The 21,753-nt window shown below is 36.1% G+C and overlaps 1 protein-coding gene across 3 annotated transcripts in view; it reads left to right on the forward strand.

Annotated features, from left to right (window-relative positions):
• TET2 (tet methylcytosine dioxygenase 2) overlaps positions 1-21,753 on the forward strand; it is a 127,307-nt gene that overhangs the window by 83,604 nt on the left and 21,950 nt on the right. For 2 of the 3 annotated variants that reach the window (XM_036253233.1, XM_036253234.1), the window contains 3 exons: positions 1,112-1,202; positions 2,604-2,697; positions 3,299-3,507. In XM_036253233.1, coding sequence (XP_036109126.1) covers positions 1,112-1,202; positions 2,604-2,697; positions 3,299-3,507 — 394 coding nt within the window. The remainder of the gene's footprint in view (positions 1-1,111; positions 1,203-2,603; positions 2,698-3,298; positions 3,508-21,753) is intronic. The other variant, XR_004958479.1, reaches the window with a different exon arrangement.

The raw sequence follows: 21,753 nt of genomic DNA on the forward strand, positions 1-21,753 counted from the left end.
TTGAAAGATTATGTGGTTTATATTCATTTTGATCCTGTTTTCTCATGGAAGTTTTCTTATTTTGATAGAAAATGTGTTATTTCCTTTTTTAAAAAAACAAAAACACCTTTTTGTTAAGATTCAAGATATGTGACAGTTCTTTTGGAATAGGGAAACATTTTGCTGATGGATACAGATTATATATATATATATATATATATGAAGATCTTAATCATAGCTACTCAGCGTGGATACAGTAGAAGACATTTGCAAAAACAAATGTTAAACCCATGTGGTTAATGGTCCGCCCACCCATGTTATTCCTTTTATGACCAGACACCCTGCATTTTTATAAGCAAATGGAGGGAGGATACCCACTGGCCCTTTGTGTGGTCAGTGTTAGGTTCTCTCACTGGGCTAAGTTCCACATACGTCATAGATAACATTAGGTAAGTTACAATCGACTCCACTCCGTTCTCCTATCACCCTAACCAACCCCACCACCATTTCATCTTTGATAGTTTGCAGGAGTCTTTTCCTCTTACCTGACCCCTTCTCCAGTATTTTTTTCTCTTCAAACATTGTTCTAAAGTACATACCAATATGGGTCTGGATTCATTGTTCTTATTTTCAAAACAGAGTAATTCAGTATTGTGTGGAGACAAGAGGAGAAAAAAGGTATTTTGACAATAAACTGAGCAATCTCCTAGGGGTGAGATAAGACAGGCAATTCTGTTTTCAATCTTTTAACATCCAAGTAGCAGGCAGAATGCTAGTCAGCTGTAAAAATAATTTTTTTAGTTTAAAAAATTGTAGTTGATATTACATATAATATAATTCCCACACTGTTTTCTTTGTTTAGTTCCATGCGTTTGGTATAAAATAATTTCTTATCCCATATCTGAAATGTAATTTAATATATTTTTATCCAACAGCCAACATGTACATATACTTAATTATTTTGCACATTTTCTAATAGATGACGCCAATTTACTCATTCGAAAGAAAAAAAAAATGTGTAAAGTCACATTTAGGGCCCTTAATGTGCAGTTGGGGGATAAGCTTTGTGGATGTAGCCTTTATATTTAGTATAATTGAGGTCTAAAATAATAATCTTCTATTATCTCAACAGAGCAAATTATTGAAAAAGATGAAGGTCCTTTTTATACCCATCTAGGAGCAGGTCCTAATGTGGCAGCTATTAGAGAAATCATGGAAGAAAGGTAATTAACGCAAAGGCACAGGGCAGATGAACGTTTATCCTTTTGTATATGTCAGAATTTTTCCAGCTTACCCATACGAAGCAGTCAACAATTGTAAATTGAGTAATTATTAGTAGGCTTAGCTATTCCAGGGTTGCCAACACTACACACTGTGCTATTCACCAGAGTCACAATATTTGACAGGACCCAGAGTCTGCGAGCTGGCACAGGCTGCCCACTTTGACATGGATGCCAGAAAACCCAGGCATGAGCAGGAACCAGCCAGCTTGCCTGCCAGGCACAAGGGTGCTGGCACGAGCTGCAAGGAGAGGCCCCACTTTGGCTCTCGCACTAGGTGATAAAGTGTCAAAGAGGAAATGGGGCGAGTGTGGGGTAAGAAAGGAACCTTTGAGTTAAATTCACCTGGAGTTGTAAAGGCGTAGTCATCTCTAAGGAAGTTGTCCCTCGGTGTGAGCAAAGGGTAATTGTGATAGACTGCAAGACTGCATAGAAATAGACATTCTATTTGTAGCTGAATTTTTTTTTTTTTTTTTACTGTCAGTCACAGGTATGCAAGTATGTACCTGAATCTACATGTAGAAGAGTCTTAGGAGCAAGATAATCAATGCAGAGAGACATTCATATAGGTGTCCACAGCTCTCGAGCTGTTACTATGCTAGGATGCCTTTTCTTTAAGAGGTAGGCAGTGTTGTTATTAAAATACATTAGGAGACAGTCTGGGCAGCAAGGACATTTGCTGGACAAATGATATTTCACATCATTTCTTGCCCCATTTCCAAATTAGGCTTTTTTTAAAATTAGAATGTAGAAATTCACTAAATAATCACTTAGTACCTTTTTTTAAAAAAATTAACAAGTAGTAAGTAGTACCTTGGTCATAAAGGAAACTATAATCTATTTCTAGAACTATCCTCTATTGTCAGCATTGCTGGATACTAGTTATTTGCCAGCTTTCTTTTTAAAAATACGAGAGGTTCTTTGAGGAACAGTTCTTACTAAAATCTAGTATGATTCCCTAAGTTTTAAAATAGCTAATTTTAGTCAAGAACAAAAAATCATGTAGTATATATCTTAGAAGACTGAATTTAGCAAACTTAAAAAAGTCTTGTGCTTTGTGAAGTTATGTATAAAACTAAGTTTTCCCATTATTTTCACCCAACATGTAATTTCAAAATAGTTCATTACGATTATCAGTATATTTTGATACTGAATAAAAACAAGGCTTAAAGTCTATTATCCAGTTTACTTGGCATAGACCTGTTTTTGAAAAAATTAATTAAACTATTCATTTCTCAGGATGTGGTAATAGAATAAAAGTATGCTCAAATGCTCAATATTTTGAGTGCTTCTTAAATTCATTTGCTAATTTTATGTGTGTGTGTTTCTGTGGATTTCTTTAAGGTTTGGACAGAAGGGTAAAGCTATTAGGATTGAAAGAGTCATCTATACTGGTAAAGAAGGCAAAAGTTCTCAGGGATGTCCTATTGCCAAATGGGTAAGTGTGACTTGACAGGGCTTTTGGTCTTCAGTCTTGGGCATTTTGATTCATTAATCTAACCCTGAGAATTGGGTTACCCAGATCAAACAGTCTATTTATACCAGTTAAAAGATGTATTGCTTATATTTATTTCATCATGTGTTATCTCTTAAGAAAAAGGCAGATTGGTTTTATAATCATGTACTAACCATATTTAATTGAAAGAATTGACTGGTGAGGAGGAGACCCATTCAAGTCCCTATTACAAGTATAAATCGTCCTTTAAATGACTTCAGTTCATCTTTATATTGTCATTTATGAAAACCTTGACCTTTATGAAAAAGAACTGCATGTCTTCCCTCTAGCTCTGTGGCATTGCCCTCAAGTACTGGGTATACAGTAGCCCTAAACATTGAGCATTTTTCCATCTCTCACAGTTCTGACCCCGGGATAACCGCCCCCCCCCCCCCAGATGCAGGTGGTGGTAAATGTTGCCCTAACTATGACCCAGACATGAGAAAATATACCTACATAAATCAGTGCTGACATCTGCTGCAAGTGACCCTTGTTTTGTTTTGGTTGGGGTGGGGGTGTTGGGGTGAAATGGTGACCCCCACAGGTGGTGCGCAGAAGTGGCATTGAGGAGAAGCTACTCTGTTTAGTGCGGGAGCGAGCTGGCCACACCTGTGAAGCTGCCGTGATTGTGATTCTCATCCTGGTGTGGGAAGGCATCCCACTGTCCCTGGCGGACAGACTCTACTCGGAGCTCACCGAGACGCTGCGCAAGTACGGCACGCTCACCAACCGGCGCTGTGCCCTGAATGAAGAGTAAGTGAAGCCGGGCCCCTGCGCTCTTTCCACTGATGGGAAAGCCTGATCCTTGGTTACAGGGAAGAGAGTTGAACCTGCATTTTTACCGGTATAAATGGGGATCCAAGTGCCTGCTTCACAGTCACGCAGTAGGAGGTTGTGTTTGCTAACATGGACAGCTGGAGGTGATTTCATTAACATTTTGTATCTTCAGACAGTGCAGCCATTAGCTGAGTGTCTGTGCCCACGTGAACTCAGTCCCAGCACAAACCTGAAAATTCTTGCGTGTCCACTTGCCACAGATGACAGAGTGTCTGGCCTTAACATTAGTAAGATTTGACGCCAAGATTTGACGCCACTTCTGAGGGGCAGTGTTTGCAAAAGAAAGGACGTTCGGTGAGAAATTTTAGAATTCCCAGGTGAAGGACCTTAACTGTATATGTAGCAAACAAAATACAAGGCCTGTAGTAGGGGTTACAGAGAACCAAGCTGATTTTGACTTCTGTTTAATCTGGTTCATTATTTCCACGACAGTAATCAAAATTGCTTCCATTTTTACTCTGACTGAATAGTCGAGAATTTATTGGCTATGGATAAGCATTTTTGTCCCCAGAGTTATAAATATTTGGAACAGAAGAACAGGGGTTTGCACTTAAGTACGTTTAGTGCATCTAAGTGTTTGTATGTTTTTGTGTCTTATGTTTGTTTTCAACCCCCTCTACTTTCAGGAGAAAGCTTCATTTTGTATTATTCTTCTGCTGTGCTACCCTTGATAACATTCAGGGTAATTCCCGTGCTACACTGAAATCCTTCGGTACTTATTTTACTCACAATTCTAAAATAATTTCAATTTTGCATTTCTTCCTGTAGTCTCCTTTCCTCTGTATTCACCAAACTGCAAAATGGTTTACTGAGCTTTTAGAAATACCACTGCTCACTGCAATGACCCATTGCTAATCAAATTTGTTTTTTCACTCTAACTGCTATGGTTTTACCATCTTTATCTTAAAAGAGATTCTCTCACCCTGGCCGGTTTGGCTCAGCAGTGAGAACACCTGCCTGCCTACCAAAGAGTCGTGGGTTCGATTCCGGTCAAGGGCACGTACCTCAGTTGTGGCTCGTCCTGGCCCTGGTCGGGTTCATGCAGGAAGCAACCAGTCAGTGTGTCCCTCTCACATAGATGTTTCTCTCTCTCCTCCCTCCCACTCTATCTGAAGATAAATAGAAAAATATCCTTGGGTGAGGATTAAAGAAAAAAAAAGGAATTCTCTCTCTGGGTCATGAGGGAGTACAAATCAATTATAAATAATATTGTTTAAGAAAGTTAGTTTTTCTACATGAAATTGTTACTTGGCTTTCTATGGTAGTTACAATGCAAAAATGTCATAGTGTGTACCTCACTGCCATTAATCCACTCTCACAAAATGATGGTGGAAGGTTGAAATTCCTGGTTCATTGCACACGACTCAAACTTACGATGGACGGCTTTAGGTGTAACATACTGTTCACTTTACATCCACTTCCCTGTTCCTCATTGAAAATGTACTTTGGTGCCTTTAGTCAAAAAGAAAATGAAAGTTAAAGCACCTTGAGCTAATTGTTGGTGATAGCATTTTTCTGAGAAATTCAGTGACACTGCCTTGTGTTTTGAAAGCAGACTCCCTCTGAAACGTGATGGCTTGAATTTCTAAACCACTGAAGAACTTGTGAAAATGACAGTTGTTTTATTTAAATTTCTTAAAGTTTCATGCAAGATACATTTCACGTTCTTTGTCATTGGTTTAATTTTCATTAATATTATACATCTCTGATATGTTTCCTCTTAAGGCTTTTCTTTCATTTTTATAAATGTCCTTGCCTGCAATGGAATCTGACGTATAGGAAGAAATTCTGTGTGAAGAACTCTCCTAAAATGTGTTATTTTGCATTTGGAAACCAGAACAACAAACGGGCCAGTGTCTAAGAAAAATTATAATTGGTCTCAATAGGAGGCATGTTCAAAACTATTAAAAGATATACTTCAAATATTAAGACATTTTAAAGGCCAAGCTATAAACTTTTGCTTATCTTTGTCTAGCATTTCAAAGTGAATCTGAGTAACTATTTAGATGAAATTTTAACTCTGGGCTATCCTCCAAATAGCAATTCTCCAAAAACTGTACTTGGGAAACATGATTAAAATAGACACTTAACCAGTGGTGGCAACAGAGACTTCATACAGATAATACTTTTGAAGTTTCTTCTACCCCACAAAATAAATTTTATGTCTGGCCGAAGTTAAAATTATGACTTTTTGCCAAGAACATAGGATAACATCAAATTGGAGCTGCTGACCCAGTTTCGTGTTCAAAGCTGCGCGAGCCTCCTCACTGAATTCTTACAAATCCCACTGCCCACATGTACCATAACCACCCACAGCGAGTCCAGGGAGGAACTCTGAGAGCAGCTTTCAGTGGGACGGTCAGAAACAGATTTTTACATTTCCCAAACCAGCTGTTCCTCCTTTAAAGATTTCCCTTTGAGATTTCCATTTTATGACTAAAGCTAACCAATATTTTTTTGGCAAGTTAAGTGTTGTGGGAGTGTACCTGTCATTATAAGAAAGTCAAAGCCAGAAATGCCTTCTGCTGTGCTGGGTGATGTTAAACTTTTAAAGAAACTTCACAGACTGACAGCTGTCAGAGGGGAGGGGTGAAAGGGGCAGGCTGGGTGTAAAAGGGGAAGGGATTAAGCAAAAAAACAAACTCATAGACACAGATAACAGTGTGTGATTACCAGCGGGAAAGGGGGCTGTGGGGAGGCAGGAGAGGGTAAAGGGGAATAAATGGTGATGGAAGGAGACTTGACTTGGGGTGGTGAACAGACAATACAACTTACAGATGATGTATTATAGAATTGTACACCTGAAACCTATATAATTTTATTAACCAATGTCACCCCAATAAATTCAGTAAAAAAAGAAACTTGATTTACAGAAATTTTTAAGTGTACATTAAATGGAGGTATGTAGTATAACAAATCCCTATGGACCCATCACACAGCTTCAACATTTTATCAACACTGTTTCATATATTTTCTCCACACAGTGTACTTTCGCCCCCACCCCCAGTGTTTTAAAGCGAAACACAGATACCTTATTACCTCACCTAAGTACACTGCAGTGTGTATCTGTAACAAATAAGGACTTTTTTTTAACAAAGCCTAGTCGCAGTGTCATTATAATTAGCTTTAAAACTGACCTTTTTTTTTTTTTTAATCATCCTCACCCGAGTACATTTTTCCATTCTTTGTTCAGGTAGAGTGGAAGGGAGAGAGAGGAACAGAGAGAGAGAGAAACTTCGATGTGAAAGGGGCACATCGAGTGGTTGTCACCCACACAACCAACCGGAGCCAGGGACAAACTGCAACCAAGGTACATGCCCTTAGTGGGAACTGAACCCGGGTCTCTCCGGACCGCAGGCCGACGCTCCAACCGCTGAGCCAAACCTGACCATTTTGAATATAGTTTAATGTTCGGACCATGTTCAAATCCCAGAATTGGATGCTGTTTCCAAAAAAAGAAGAAGAAAAATATTGAGAAAACAATGTCCACGTCTTGCGTTTGATAGATGCTTTTGAGTAGAGTGGTTCCAGGTCATGTCTATTATTTAGCAAAATTGTTTAAGAACTTTCATTCTCAGAAGTGTTCCGTTTTGGAAGATAAGTTATATAATTCACAAACCCTTTTTTATTTACAATAGCCTCCCTTTCTTATCCATGAATTTATTTGTTAAAGAAACTATATGATTTGCTCTGTAAAATTTTCCATATTCTAGATTTGGCTGATTGCACACTAGTTTTATTTAACTTGTTCCTCTATCCCCCGTATCTTTTGTACACTGGTAGTTTGAAACTTAAGTAACATATGTATACATTTATGTATATATTGGTAAAAATGCCTCATAAGTCGTGGTGAAATAGTCTTAGTTCTTATCTATCAGGCGGGACATACCTCTGCTTTGCTTAATTTATGGTGATGTTAGGAGTGTTCAGTTAGTTCAGGAGTTGTCAGCTTGATTTATCTATCATGAAGTTTCCCAGGAAACTTTCACCTGATGATTTAATGCATCCATTGATCATCATTGCCTGTTTCCATTATTTTGTTCTAGTTTGCAAATTGATAATTTTATTATTTTTGACGTATAAATTTAATTATATGCATTTAATTTATTTCTGCTTGTTTATACTTGCATAAGTGTAAATAGCTGAACTAATCTTTAATTTTTTTTCCATAATTAGAAGTCCAAATGTAACTCAAAGGTTGAGAATGTTTTTAAAAATTGGTTGCATAGATAAGTTGTTTTACTATAGTTGCTCTACTGATTTATCATTTAACCGTGAGCCAAATACTGTGTCATATTAAAATGAGGCTGGTATGTGCTAATTCTAACAATATTTGAAAGGCTCCTATAGAAATAAAAATGCCTTTTAGTAGCTACTTCACATAGGAAATCACCTTGAAGTCATTCCAACTTGTTATATAGGGATATTTTTGAGGTGTAATTCACATCCCATAAAAGTACAATTCACTGGTTTAGTATAGTCACAAAGTTGTATATTTCATTACTCCCAAAAGGAAACCCTGTTCCCATGAGGCAGTCACTTCCCCTTCTCCTCTCCCCTAAATGTCAAACACTAATCAACTTTCTGTCTCTATGGATTCACCTATTTTGGGCATTTTATATTAGTGGAATCATACAATATTTGGCTTTTCTGACTGGTATGTTTTACGTTGCATAATGTTTTAAGGCTTCATCCGTCTCATAACATTAATCAATATTTTATTTATTGTTATGGCTGAATAGCAGTCCACTGTGTATATCTACCATATTTTCTTTAACCATTCTTCAGTTAATGGACATTTGGGTTGTTTCCACTTTTGCTTATTATGAATAATGCTGCTATGAAAACCTGTGTATAAGTTTTTGTATAGACATGTTCTCATGGGTATATACCTAGGAGTGACATTGTTAGTCACATGGTAATTCTAATTTTTAACTTTTTGAGGAGCTGTCAAACTGTTTTCTAAAGCAGCTGAACCATTTTTTATTTTTATCAGCATCATATGGAGGTTCCGATGTCTCCACATCCTCACCCAAACTAGTTATTGTCTGTCTTTATTAAAGCCCTCCCAGTGAGTGTGAATGCATCCCCTAATGGGTAATAATGTCAGGCATTATTTCGTGTGCTTTTGGTCATTCATGTATCTTCTTTAGAAAAATACTTAAATCTTTGGTCATTTTTAATTTTTTTTTTAAGTTATAGAGTTATATATTCTGGAGACCAGAACTTTATCAGATATGTGGTTTGCAAACATTTTCTCTTATTCTGTAGGTTGTCTCTTCACTTTCTTAATAATGTCCTTGAAGCACAAAAATCTTTAATTTTAATTAAATCAAATTCATCTAGTTTTAAATTAATTGCTTATACTTTCAGTGTCATATCTGAGAAACTATTGCCTAATTCGAGGTCTTGAAGATTTACATTAATGTTTTCTTCCAAGTATTATAGTTCTAGTTCTTACAGGTAGGTCTTTGATCTCTGTTGAGTTAATTTTATGATATGAGATATGAGTCCAACTTCATTCTTTTGCATATGGCTATCCAGTTGTCTAGGTGGTACTTCTTTTTTTTTTTTCTGGTAGATGCTCTTTATCTGGTGGAGGAAATTTCTTTCTGTTCCTAGTTGAGTGTTTTTATCAATAATGGGTGTTTAACTTTTCTCAAATGCCTTTTCTACATATAATAGAATGATCAGGTGGTTTTTGTCCTTTATTTTATTAATGTGGTACATTATATTGATTTTGTACATTGGACCAACATCGAATATCTGGGATAACATGTAATGTATAATTTTTTATATGTTGCTGGATTCTATTTGCTAGTATTTTATTGAGGATTTTTACATCTCAATTGATAAGGGATATTGGTCTATATATTTTCTTATGATAGCTTTGATTTTGGTATCAGGATAATGCTGGCTTCACAGAATGCATTGAGAAGTGTTCCCTCTTTTATTTTTTTTGGAATAATTTGTAAAGGATTAGGGCTTAATTCTTTAAACATTTGGTGGAATTCTCCAGCAGGCATATATTCTTGGGCTTATCTTTGTGACAAACTGATTACTGATTTAATTTTTTATTTGTTTTAGGTCTATTCAGAGTACCTATTTCTTCTCAAGTCACTTTCAGTAGTTTATGTTTTTGTAGCAATTTGTTTCATGTAGGTTGTCTAATTTGTTGATATATCATTGCTATAGTATTATCTTGTGATGCATTTTATAAGATCAGCATAATTCCTTTTTTATTCTTAATTTTAATCATTTTCTCTCTTTTTTCTTGGTCAGTCTAGCTAGTTTTGTGAATTTTGTTGATTTTTTAAAAAGAACTTTCGATTTCTTTGATTTTCTCTATTGCTTTTTCTCTATTTTGTTAATTTCTACTCTAATTTTTATAATTTTAATTCTGCTTGCTTTGGATTCAGTTTGCTGTTTATTCTAGTTTTCTAAGGTAAAAATTTAATTTATAGATTTGAGAATTTTTAAGTTATTTTTACTGTAGGTATTTAAAACTATAAATTTTCCTCTATGCCTGCCTTAGCTGCATTGTATGAAGGTTTTGGTATATTGACTTTTTATTTTCTTTAATCCTCATCCAAAGATATGGGTTTTTAATTTTTTTTTAATTGATTCTAGAGAGAGAGAAAGGGAGAGAGAGGGAGGCGGGAGAGAGAGGAAGATCCATGTGAGAGAGAAATATCGATTGGTTGCCTCCCATGAATGCCCCTACTGAGCATTGAATCTGCAACTAGGGTATGTACCCTGACAGGGAATTAAACCCATGACCCTTTGGTGCATGGGACAATACTCTAACCAACCGAGCCACACCAGTCAAGGCTATTTTCATTTTCCACAAAGTTTTTTTTTTTTTTCTTTATTGATTTTTAGAGAGAAAGGGAGAGAGAGAGAGGAACATCGACAAGACAGAACATTGACTGGCCGCCACCAGCATGCCCCCCACTGGGGATCAGGCCCACAACCTGGGCATGTGCCCTGACCGGGAATCAAACGGGGTGACCTCTTGATCTCATGAGTCAGCACTCAACCAGAACCACACTGGCTGGGCACAAAGTATTTTATAATTTACCTTATTATTTTTTTCTTTGATTATTTAGAAGTGTATTTTATTTCTACATTTCTATTAAGGTATATCTATCTACATACGTAACTCTGCTTCATATTCATTTATAATTTCATTCCATTAGTAACAAAGAATATAGTTTTCATTATTTTGATTATTTAAAATTGAATTAGACTTGTCTTATGATCTGATGATCTATTCTGGAGAATGTTTCATGTGCATTTGAGAACAATATGTATTCTTTGTCTGGTGGCATGCTCTCTAGATGTCTGTTACCTTTACTTGGTTTACAGTCTTTTTCATCTCTTTATTTTCTCCTTGATTTTCTGTATAGTTGTTCTAACCATCATTGAAAGCAGAGTATTGAATTAGCTATTTTATTCTTTAATTCTGTCATTTTTTACTTTATGTTTTAGTGCTCTGTTCTTAAGTTCATATGTGTTCTACATCTTGATGAATTGGCCCTTTTATTATAAAATGTATTCCTTTGTTTTGCTTGTTATTATGTACATATTAAGACAATAATATTGTCTCAAATTATATTTTGATATTCATGTAGCCACTTCAGTTAGCTTTTGATCACTGTCTGTGTAATATCTCTTTTTCCATCTTTTTATTTTCAGCCTATTTGCCTCTTTGAAACTTAAGCATGTCTCTTGTAGGCAACATATAATTGAATTGTATTTTTAATCCAATTTTCCAGTCTCTGCCTTTTAATTGCATTATTTAATTTATATACATTAAATATAATTACTGATGAAGTTGGATTTATGACTTTCAATTTACTGTTGATCTCTATATGTCTGTGATTTTTGTTTATTTGTTCTTTGATTACTGCCTTATATTAAGTCCAATAGATATTTTCTAGTGTACCATTATAACTCCCTTATCATTTCTTTTAATATGTAATTTGAAGTTATATTTTTGTTGGTTGTGCCCTGGAGATTTTGATTAACATCTTAACTTATAACAACCTAATTGGAAGAAATACCAATCTAATTACAATAGTGTATAGAAACTTTGTTTCTATATAGCTTCATTCCCTCCTTTTCCTTTGTACTGTTATTTTTATACAAATTACACTTTATACATTGTGTGCTCATTAATATAGATTTATAATTATTGCTTCATGCATTTGCCTTTAAATCAGATAATAGAACAAAAGAGTTAACAACAAATACATACATAATGGTTTTTCTATTTACGTATGTATTTACTTTTACTGGTTTTCTTTATGTTTCCATGTACATTCAAGTTACTATCTAGTATCCTTTCCTCCAGCCTGCAGGACTCCATTTAGTATTTCTTTTAGGGCAGGCCTAATAACAATAAATACTCTCAGATTACTTATCAGGGAATACCTTAATTTATTGTTCACTATTGAAGAATAGTTATGGTCAATATAGAATTCTACAGTTGACAGTCTTTTTCCAACAGCACTTTAATATGCCATCCCAGTGCCTTCTGGCCTTCATTGTTTCCAATGAGTTATCAGCTTACTGAAACTTTCTTGTACGTGTGAATTACTTTTGTTGCTGCTTTCAAAATTCTCTCTTTAGCTTGTAATGGCTTGATTATGATGCCTTTAGGTATGGAACACTTTGAGTTTGCTACTTGGAGTTGGTTGAGTTTCTTGAATGTGTAGATTAATGTTGTTCATCAAATGTAGGGATTTTTTTGGCCATTGTTTATTTAAATAGTATCTCTGCTCCATACTATCTTACTCTCCCTTAGTCTGTTTCAGGGTCTACCATTATGCATACTTTGGTATACTTGATAGTATCTACCCTCAGGTCTCTGAGGTTCTATTTATTTTCTTTCTTTTTTTCAAATTGGATCATCTCAATTGACCTGTCTTCATCTTCTCTCCCACTGCTTTTCCTCCCTCCTGCTCAAATCTACTGCTGAACTGCTCTAATGGATGTTTTGTTTGTTATTGCACTTTTTATTTCAGGATTGCCACTTGTTTCCTCACTGTAGTTTCTATCTCTTTTATCATATCTATGTAATAAGACATTGTTTTCCTACTTTTAGTTCTTTAAACATACTTGAATAGTAACTCAAAGTCTGTCTAGTAGTCTTACATCTGGACTTCCTCAGTGGCAGCTTCTGTTGACTGCTTTTATTCCTCTGTATTGACCATACTTTCTTGTTTCTTTGTATGTTTATTAGTTGTTTGTCAGAAAAAGGACATTTTAAATAATTTAATGTAGTAATTTTGGAAATTAGGTTCTTTGCCTACCTCAGGATTTGTTATTGTTATTGGTGGTATTCTTATTTATTTGTTTGTTAATTTAGTGATTTTTCAGAACCATTTCTGTAAAATATATACTCTTATAGGCAGCCATGGAAGTCTGTGTTTGATTAGTTTAATAGTCAACTAACAGCCAGACAGAGATTTCCTAAGGTACCTAAAACCAGTACATCTCCCAGTCATTGCCACAGGACCCTGTGTGTGTTGAGGGCACACCTTCAACATTCAGCCAGGCAGTTTACAGCTCTAAGCATGCACATAACTCTGGATGCCAGGAATATGTTGAAACTTTTTAAAGCCTCCTTTGTACATCTCATTTCCAAGCTTTTACTTTTAAGCTCTTTGGTTAGCTTTTTTCTCTCCTCCAACTGTTATCCACCACCTCAGGCAGCTACGTTATTTAACAATCACCCTGTTTTCAGAAAACACCTCTGGAAGGAAAAGGCTGTACACACTAGGTGAAATCAAAGTCAAATCAAATGAAGACAACCTTACTAGTGGGGTCTTCTAGCAAATTACAAAATATATAAAATGATGCCACCTCTCTGGGAATGAGGCTTTGGATGACATCTAACCTAATTCTGCTGCCTCCAGTGGTTGCCAGGATTATTTTTTACCATAAATGGGGGCTGTTGGTTTCTAAGGCTGTTGTGGAGTTTAGGGTACAATGGAAATGGGACAAGTTAAAACAGCACGAAACATATTCCTCTCATCAAAATTTCATTGAGTTTCTTGAACAAATGCCCCTGGAAAGCTGCAAACCTTTTGTTAATTTCTATATTTCTCAAAAGTTGATTCTGACAATATTTACCAGTATTCTCATGGCTTCTATGGTGGAGAAATTTTCAAAGATTATTATTCTGCCATATTTGCTAACATCTATAAAGTTATAATTTCTAATTGTAACATTTCTTCAGTGTTTATTAGCTAGAATTCTTTAAAGAACTTTTCTTATCAACTGTTCAGTTACCATTAAATATCGTTGATAAACAGAATAGATACTTAGTAAGCTATGAAATTTCTGAATAGTGATTTAGTTCCCTAGTATTAATCTGAAAATCATCAGTTAGTTTTTTTCTTTTTAGTATCATTATTAACTCACAGATATTAGCTTATGTTCAATAATAAGATCTCTTCATGTCACAATATAGTGAAGTAAGTTTGACATATCATTACTACTAATAAATGACTGATAGTCAATGAGATCAGAAGAGCAATGCATGAACCAAATGAGAATTTCAAAGAAATATTGAAAAGTCCCAAACAGAAATCATAAAGCTGAAGAATACACAATTCAAATAAAAATTTCACTAATGGGATTCAACAGTAGACTGCAACAGTAAAACCAAAGGGCAAAGAGCAGTAGAATTCATCCGAGGAGAAAAAAAGAAAAAAAAAGAAGGAATGGAAGTGAAGACCGCTTAAGGATTTATAGACATCATGATGACCAATATATATATATATATAAATTATATATATATATTTATATATTTATATATTAGGGGTCCTAGAAGAGAGAAAGGGGCAGAAAGCTTACTTATGAAATAATAGCTAAAAAATATCTTGAGACAAAACATGCCAGAACTTCTGAGATGCAGCAAAAGCAATTCTAAGACAAAGCTTTATAACAATAAATAGCTAATTTGGGGGGGGGGGGGGAATGATCTCAAACAACCCAACTTGACACTTGAAGGAACCTGATAAAGAAAAACAAACTAAGCCCCAAATTAGCAAAAGAAAGGAGTTGAAATAAATGCAATGGGGACCAAAAAGGAAATAGAAAAGATTAATGCAATAAGAGTAGTGTTTTTCAGTTGAATTTATTGGGTGACATTGATTCACAAAACCATATAGGTTTTCAAGTATACAACTCAACAAAACATCATCTGCACACTACAACATGAACCCATCGCCCAAAGCAAAAAATCTCTTTTGATCCCCATTTATCCCCTCTTAGCAACACTAAGAAAAAAAGAGGGAGGACTAAAAGATGAAAGAACACATTACAACTGATACTGCATAACAACAAAGGCTCATAGAGAATATTATTAACAATTATACACCAATAAATTGTACAATCTAGAAGAAATAGATAATTTCCTAGAAACATAAAACTTACCAAGACTGAATTATGCAGAAATAGAAAAATCTTAACAGACCAATAAATAGTGAGAATATTAAATTAGTAACCAAGAACCTCACAAGAGAAGAAACTAAAACACGAATTCAGAAGAATATATGCACACCTCTGTTCACTGCAGCATTTTTTACAATAGATAAGATTTGGAAGCAACCCAAGTGTCCATCAGTAGAAGAGTGTATAAAAAAGCTGTGGCACATTGACATAAGGAAATACTACTCAGCTGTAAAAAAAAAACAACAACAAAAGGAAATAAATCTTACCCTTTGCACCAGCATGGATGGACCTGGAGAGAATTATGCCAAGTGAAATAAGCCAGACAGAAAGACAAGTACAATATGATTTCACTCACATGTGGCCTATAATGAACAAAATAAATTAACAAACAAATACAAAACAGATTCACAAATAGCTAACAGACTGACAGCTGTCAGAGGGGAGGAGGTTAGGGTGGCTGGGTGGAAAAGGTGAAGGGATTAAGCCAAAAACAAACAAAAACCTCATAGGCACAGACAACAATATGATGACTATAAGTGGGAACGGGGGTTGGGGGGTAAATGGTGATGGAAGGAAACTTATCTTAGGGTAGTAAAAACAAAAAAATATGCAGGTGATATATTACAGAATAGTACACCTGAAACCTATATAATTTTATTAACCAATGTCATCCCAATAAATTCAATAAAAAAGGGGGAAATTTTTAAATAATAGAAAAAAAGAATCTCACAAGAAATAAAAGTTCAGGACCAGATGACTTCAAGGGTGAATTCTACCAAACATATAAAGGTGAAGTAATAGCAATCCTCCTCAAACTCTTTCAAAAAATTTGAAGAGGAGAGGTCACTTTTAAATTTATTATACAAGGCCAATATAACTCTGGTACCAAAACAATGGAAACTAAAAGAAAAGAAAGTTACCAGCCAATTTCTCTGATGAACAGAGTTGTAAAAATCTTCAACAAAATATTAGCAAAGCCAAGGTCTATATTACATTCAAAGGGTCGTATACCATCATCAAAGGAGATATATTCCAGGGATGTAAGAATGGTTCACCATACCCAATCAATCAATGCAATACTCCACATTAACAATGTGAAGGATAAAAATCATATAATTATCTAAATAGTTACAGGAAAGCAGTTGACAAAGTTCAATATCCTTTCAAGATAAAAACTAAAAACAAAAACAAAAAATATAAAAAGACTGTAGCTCAACATAATAAAGATCATATATGAGAAGGTCACAGCTAACATCATACTCAGTGTTCAAAAGCTGAAAGCTTTTCCTTTGAGATCAGGAACAAGACAAAAATGCCCACTTTCACCACTTTTATTCAATATACTACTGGAAATACTAGCCAAAGCAGTCAGGCAAGAAAAGGAACTAAAAGCCATCCAAATTAGAAAAAGGAAGTAAAACCATCTCTATTGGCATATGACATGTATATGTAGAAAAATATAGAAATTTTTAAGACTACACTGCAAAACTCTCATGGTAAACAAATCCAGTCAAGTGTCAGGACACAGAATCAATATACAAAAGTCTGTTGTGTTCCTATACACTAACAGTGAACTAACAGAGAAATTAAGAAAGCAATCCCATTTGTAATAGCATAAAAAGGAATAAAATATATAGAAATAATTTTAGCCAAGGAGGTAAAAGATCAGTACACTGAAAACTGTAAGATATCAATGAAAAGATATTGAAAAAGACACAAATAAAAGGAAAGATATTCTGTGTTCATGGATTGGGAAAAAATAATATTTTTAAATATGCCTGTACTATTTAAAGAAAACTGAAGATACAATGAAATCTCCAACAAAATGTCAATGGCATTTTTTTTCCAATTTTTATTAATTTAATTTTGTTACAGATGTTTCTCCTTTTTCCCCGTAGACACCCTCCTCCCCACACCTCCCCCCACACCTCCCCCCACCCCCACCCCCCTAGCATTGTTGTCCATGTCCATTAGTTATGCATACATGCATATAAGTTCTTTGGTTCATCTCATCCATCCCCCTATTCTGAGATTTCTCAGTCTGAACCATACTCCTTTCTATGTATCTGGGTCTATTTTGTTCATCAGCCCACCTTGTACATTGTATTCCACAAATAAGTGAGATCATGTGGTATTTTTCTCTGATTGGCTGATTTTGCTTAGCATAATACTCTCAAGGTCCCTCCATGTTGTCTCAAATGATAAGAGATCTTTCTTTCTTACAGCTGCTTATTATTCCATTGTGTATATGTACCACAGCTTTTTTATCCACTCATCTACTGATGGGCACTTGGGCTGTTTCCAGATCTTAGCAATTGTAAATAGTGCTGCTATGAATATAGGGATACATATATTCTTTCTGATTGGTGTTTCAGGCTTCCTAGGATATATTCCTAGAAGTGGGATCACTGGGTCAAATAGCAATTCAATTTTTAATTTTTTTAGGAAACATTATACTGTTCTCCATAGTGGCTGCACCAGTCTGCATTCCCACCAACAGTGTACTAGAGTCTCCTTTTCTCCACACCCTCGCCAGCACTTGGTGTTTGATGATTTGTTGATGGCAGCCATTCTGACAGGTGTGAGGTGATACCTCATAGTCATTTTAATTTGCATCTCTCTGATGATTAGTGACGTTGAGCATTTTTTCATATGTCTCTTCACCATTTGTATGTCCAGTTTGGAGAGGTGTGTTTAGGTCCTCTGCCCATTTTTTAATTGGGTTCTTTGTCTTCCTTTTGTTGAGTTGTATGAGCACTTTATATATTTTGGAAATTAACCCCTTATCTGATGTATCATTGGCAATTATGCTCTCCCATGCAGTAGGTTCCCTTTCCATTTTGGTGGTTGTTTCTTTTGCTGTGCAGAAGCTTTTGAGTTTGATGTGGTCCCATGTGTTCATTTTTTTTCCTTTGTTTCTGTTGCCTTAGGTGATGTATCAATGGCATTTTTTTTACAGTAATAGAAAATATAATCCTACATTTGTATAGAACTGAAAAGACGCCCAATATTCAAAGCAATCTTGAGAATGAAGAAGAAAGCTGAAGTCATCATACTTCTTGAATTCAAACTATATTATAAAGTTATACCAATTAAACAGTACGACTCTAGCATCAAAACAGACACATTGATCAATGGGATAGAATACAGAGCCCAGAAATAAACCCTTGTAAATATGGTCAATTAATTTTGACAAAGGAGCCAGGACTATACAACATATATAATGGTAGTCTCTTCAATAAATGGTGATGGGAAAACTGGTTATCACATGCAAAAAAAAAATGAAATTGAACTCCTCTCTTATGTTGTACACAAAGTCAACTTAAAATGGATTATAATCTTAAACAAATGACATGAAACTACAGAACTTTTAGACCAGAAACATAGGAGGTGTGGCGAAGAAACTTTCCTCTACCCTTCTGGTTCTTCCAGCTAGCAAAATAATTAAATCAACATGAGACAAAATAACAAGAGAAAATAACCAACTTTAATTACATGTGCACATATGGGAACACCACATGCATGAGAATAAGAGACTCACAGACATGAGAAGTTCAGAGACAGAAATGAAAAATTAGGTATATATAATATTCTGAGTTAAGGCACCGTGGGGCTTCAGAAGGAGGAAGTTCATTTCAGGATGGATACTAGAAAGGGCAGATGTTCAGTAATTAGAACTTTGCCCTGCCCTGTAGATAAGTCAACTCAAAGTCACAAAGTCTCCTAATTATAGGCAAGTCCCCTAATTTAAATTTTTGAAAGGAGAAGTAAATGTTTCTTGTGAGCCCACAGGGTTTATATTGCCTTCAAAAAAATTCACATGCCAAAGTGGCACATCTTGGGGAGGCCTGTTTTGAACCCCTTCTGGGGTAAGCCTCTTGACATTAGTCTTGACAATAATTTTTGGATTTGACATCCAAAGCTAAGGCAACAAAAGCAAAATAAACAAGTGTGACCATATCAAGCTAGAAAGTTTTTGCACAGCAAAGAAAACCCATCAACAAAATGAAAAGTCAACTTATGGAATGGGAGAAAATATTTGTAAACCACATTTCCAATAAGTAGTTAATATACAAGGAACTCATATAACTCAATCGCAAAAAATAATAATCTAATTTTGACAAAGGACAAGAACAGACATTTTTATATAAAATATATACAAATGGCCAGAAGGTACATGAAAGTGATCATCACTAATCATCAGGAAAAAGCCAATGAAACCACAGTGAGGTATCACTTCACCCTTGTTAGGATGTCTATTATATTAAAAAAGAGAGAGAGATAGCAAATTCTAAATGGGGAGAAAGAGGAACCCTGTACACTGTTGTTGGGAACTTAAACTGGTACAGCCATTATGGAAAATAGTATGGAGATTCCTCAAAAAATTTAAAATAGAACTACCACATGATTCAGGAATACCACTTCTGGGTATATATCCAAAGGAAATTAAATGATCTCAAAGAGATACTTGCACTCCAATGTTCATTGCAGCATTATTCACAATAACCAAAATGTGGATACAACCTAAGTGTCCATCAGTAGCAAATGAGTAAAGAAGATGCAGTGTGTGCTTACACATGCACATGCATGCATACACACACACACACTGAATTCCATTCAGCCCTAAAAATGGAAATCTTGACATTCGCGACATAGATAAACCTGGAAGTTGAGCTCATAGAAGCAGAGTACAAAGTGGCTGTGAGCAGCTTGGGAGCAGAGGAAAGAGAAGGGTTTACATTCAGATCTGCCTGACATCAAGCTAAATGGAAGTCCTACAACTACGGAATTAAAGAAGAGGCTGCATCGAGACTGGTAGGAGGGGTGGAGGCGGACGGGCTGGTCCCACACCCACATGTGGCTGATAACGATTAAGAGAGATACTTTGGCTGGGAAGATCCTCACTGAGGACTGAGGGGTCCCCATCCCACACCAGGCACACCGCTCAGGGTTCCAATGCCAGGAAGAGAAGTCCCCATAACTTCTGGCTGGAAAACCAGTTGGAACTGAGGCTCAGGGAGGCTGAGGCAGCTGGAGCCTCAGGAAGCTCCTCTTAAAGGGCCCGCACACAGACTTATCGGAATCACTCCCTTCATGTTCAGAGGGGAGGCAGCTTGAGGGACGCCAGAGATATACAGTGAAGAACTGAGCTGTTTGGCATTGGAGCGAGGGCTGGAAGGGGGACTTTCTCCTGGACAGACAGGCTATCAGAGGCCTTTGTTCCTTTGGTGAGCCCTTCCCTGGGGTGGCGAACAGCTGCCATATCTGGGACTCCAGCAACCTGGCTCACACTGTTGGCCCTGCCCTGGTGAGTCCCTGAGGCCCCGCCACACCCAACTTTCAGGCCCAAGTTGTTGCCACTTGCTTAACCATAGGAGTGGCCTGTCTCAGATCCTGCTTCAGGTTTTCCTAAATTCTTTCAAACAAGCAGCATCTGGTCTCAGATAGCCCCATACCTCTCATTAAGTAATACATAGAAACAAACACAGGGAAGCAGCCAAAATGAGGAGACAAAGAAACGGGTCCCAAATGAAAGAACAGAACAAAACCCCAGGAAAAGAACTAAGCAAAATGGACATAAGCAACCTAACAGATGCTGAGTTCAAAACACTGCTTATAAGGATGCTCAATGAACTTAGTGAGAACCTCAGTGAACTTAGTGAGGGCCTCAAGTGCATAAAATCAAACCAGTCAGAAATGAAGGAGGCACTAACTGAAATAAAGAATAATTTACACAGATTCAATAGTACAGTAGGTAAGCCAAGAAGCAAACCATCAATTTGGAATATAAGGAAGCCAAAAACACCCAATCAGAACAGCAAAAAGAAAAAATAATCCAAAAAATTTAGGATAATGTAAGGAGCCTCTGGGACAACTTCAAGCGTGCTAACATTCGCATCTTGGGGGTGCCAGAAGGAGAAGAGAGAGAACAAGAAATTGAAAACCTATTTGAAACAGTAATGGCAGAAAACTTCCCTAACTTGTGAAGGAAACAGACATACAAGTCCAGGAAGCACAGAGAGTCCCAAACAAGATGAACCCCAAGAGGCCCACACCAAGACACATCATCATCAAAATGCAAAAGGTTCAAGACAAAGAATCTTAAAAGCAGCAAGAGAAAAGCAGTTCCCATAAGACTGTCAGCTGATTTCTCAAAAGAAAATGCAGGCCAGAAGGGAGTAGCAAGAAATATTCAGAGTGATGAAATGCAAGAACCTACAACCAAGATTACTCCATCCTGCAAAGCTGTCATTTAGAATCGATGGTCATATAAAGATTTTCCCAGACAAGGAAAATCTAAAGGCGTTCATCACCACCAAGCCATTATTATATGAAATGTTGAAAGGTCTTCTTGAAGAAAAAGATAAAAAATATGAACAAACAAAATGGCAATGAATACATAGCTATCAACAATTGAATCTACAAACAAAATGAACAAGCAGAACAGAAACATCATCATAGATATAGAGTACATTTTCTTGGTTGCCAGATGGGAGGGGGCTGAGGGATGGGTGAAAAAGGTGAAGGGATTAAGAAGTACAAATTGATTGCTAGACTGACAAACCTCAAAGGGAAGGGAGGTTGGGGGTGGGAAGAAATAAACCAAAGAACTTATTTATATGCATAACCAATAGACAAAGACAACAATGTGGGGAAAGGTAGGAAGAGAGGGGTCAATGGGGGGAAAATGAGGAA

Source organism: Molossus molossus, unplaced genomic scaffold (assembly GCF_014108415.1).
Source record: "Molossus molossus isolate mMolMol1 unplaced genomic scaffold, mMolMol1.p scaffold_m16_p_1, whole genome shotgun sequence".
NCBI classification, from domain to species: domain Eukaryota; kingdom Metazoa; phylum Chordata; class Mammalia; order Chiroptera; family Molossidae; genus Molossus; species Molossus molossus.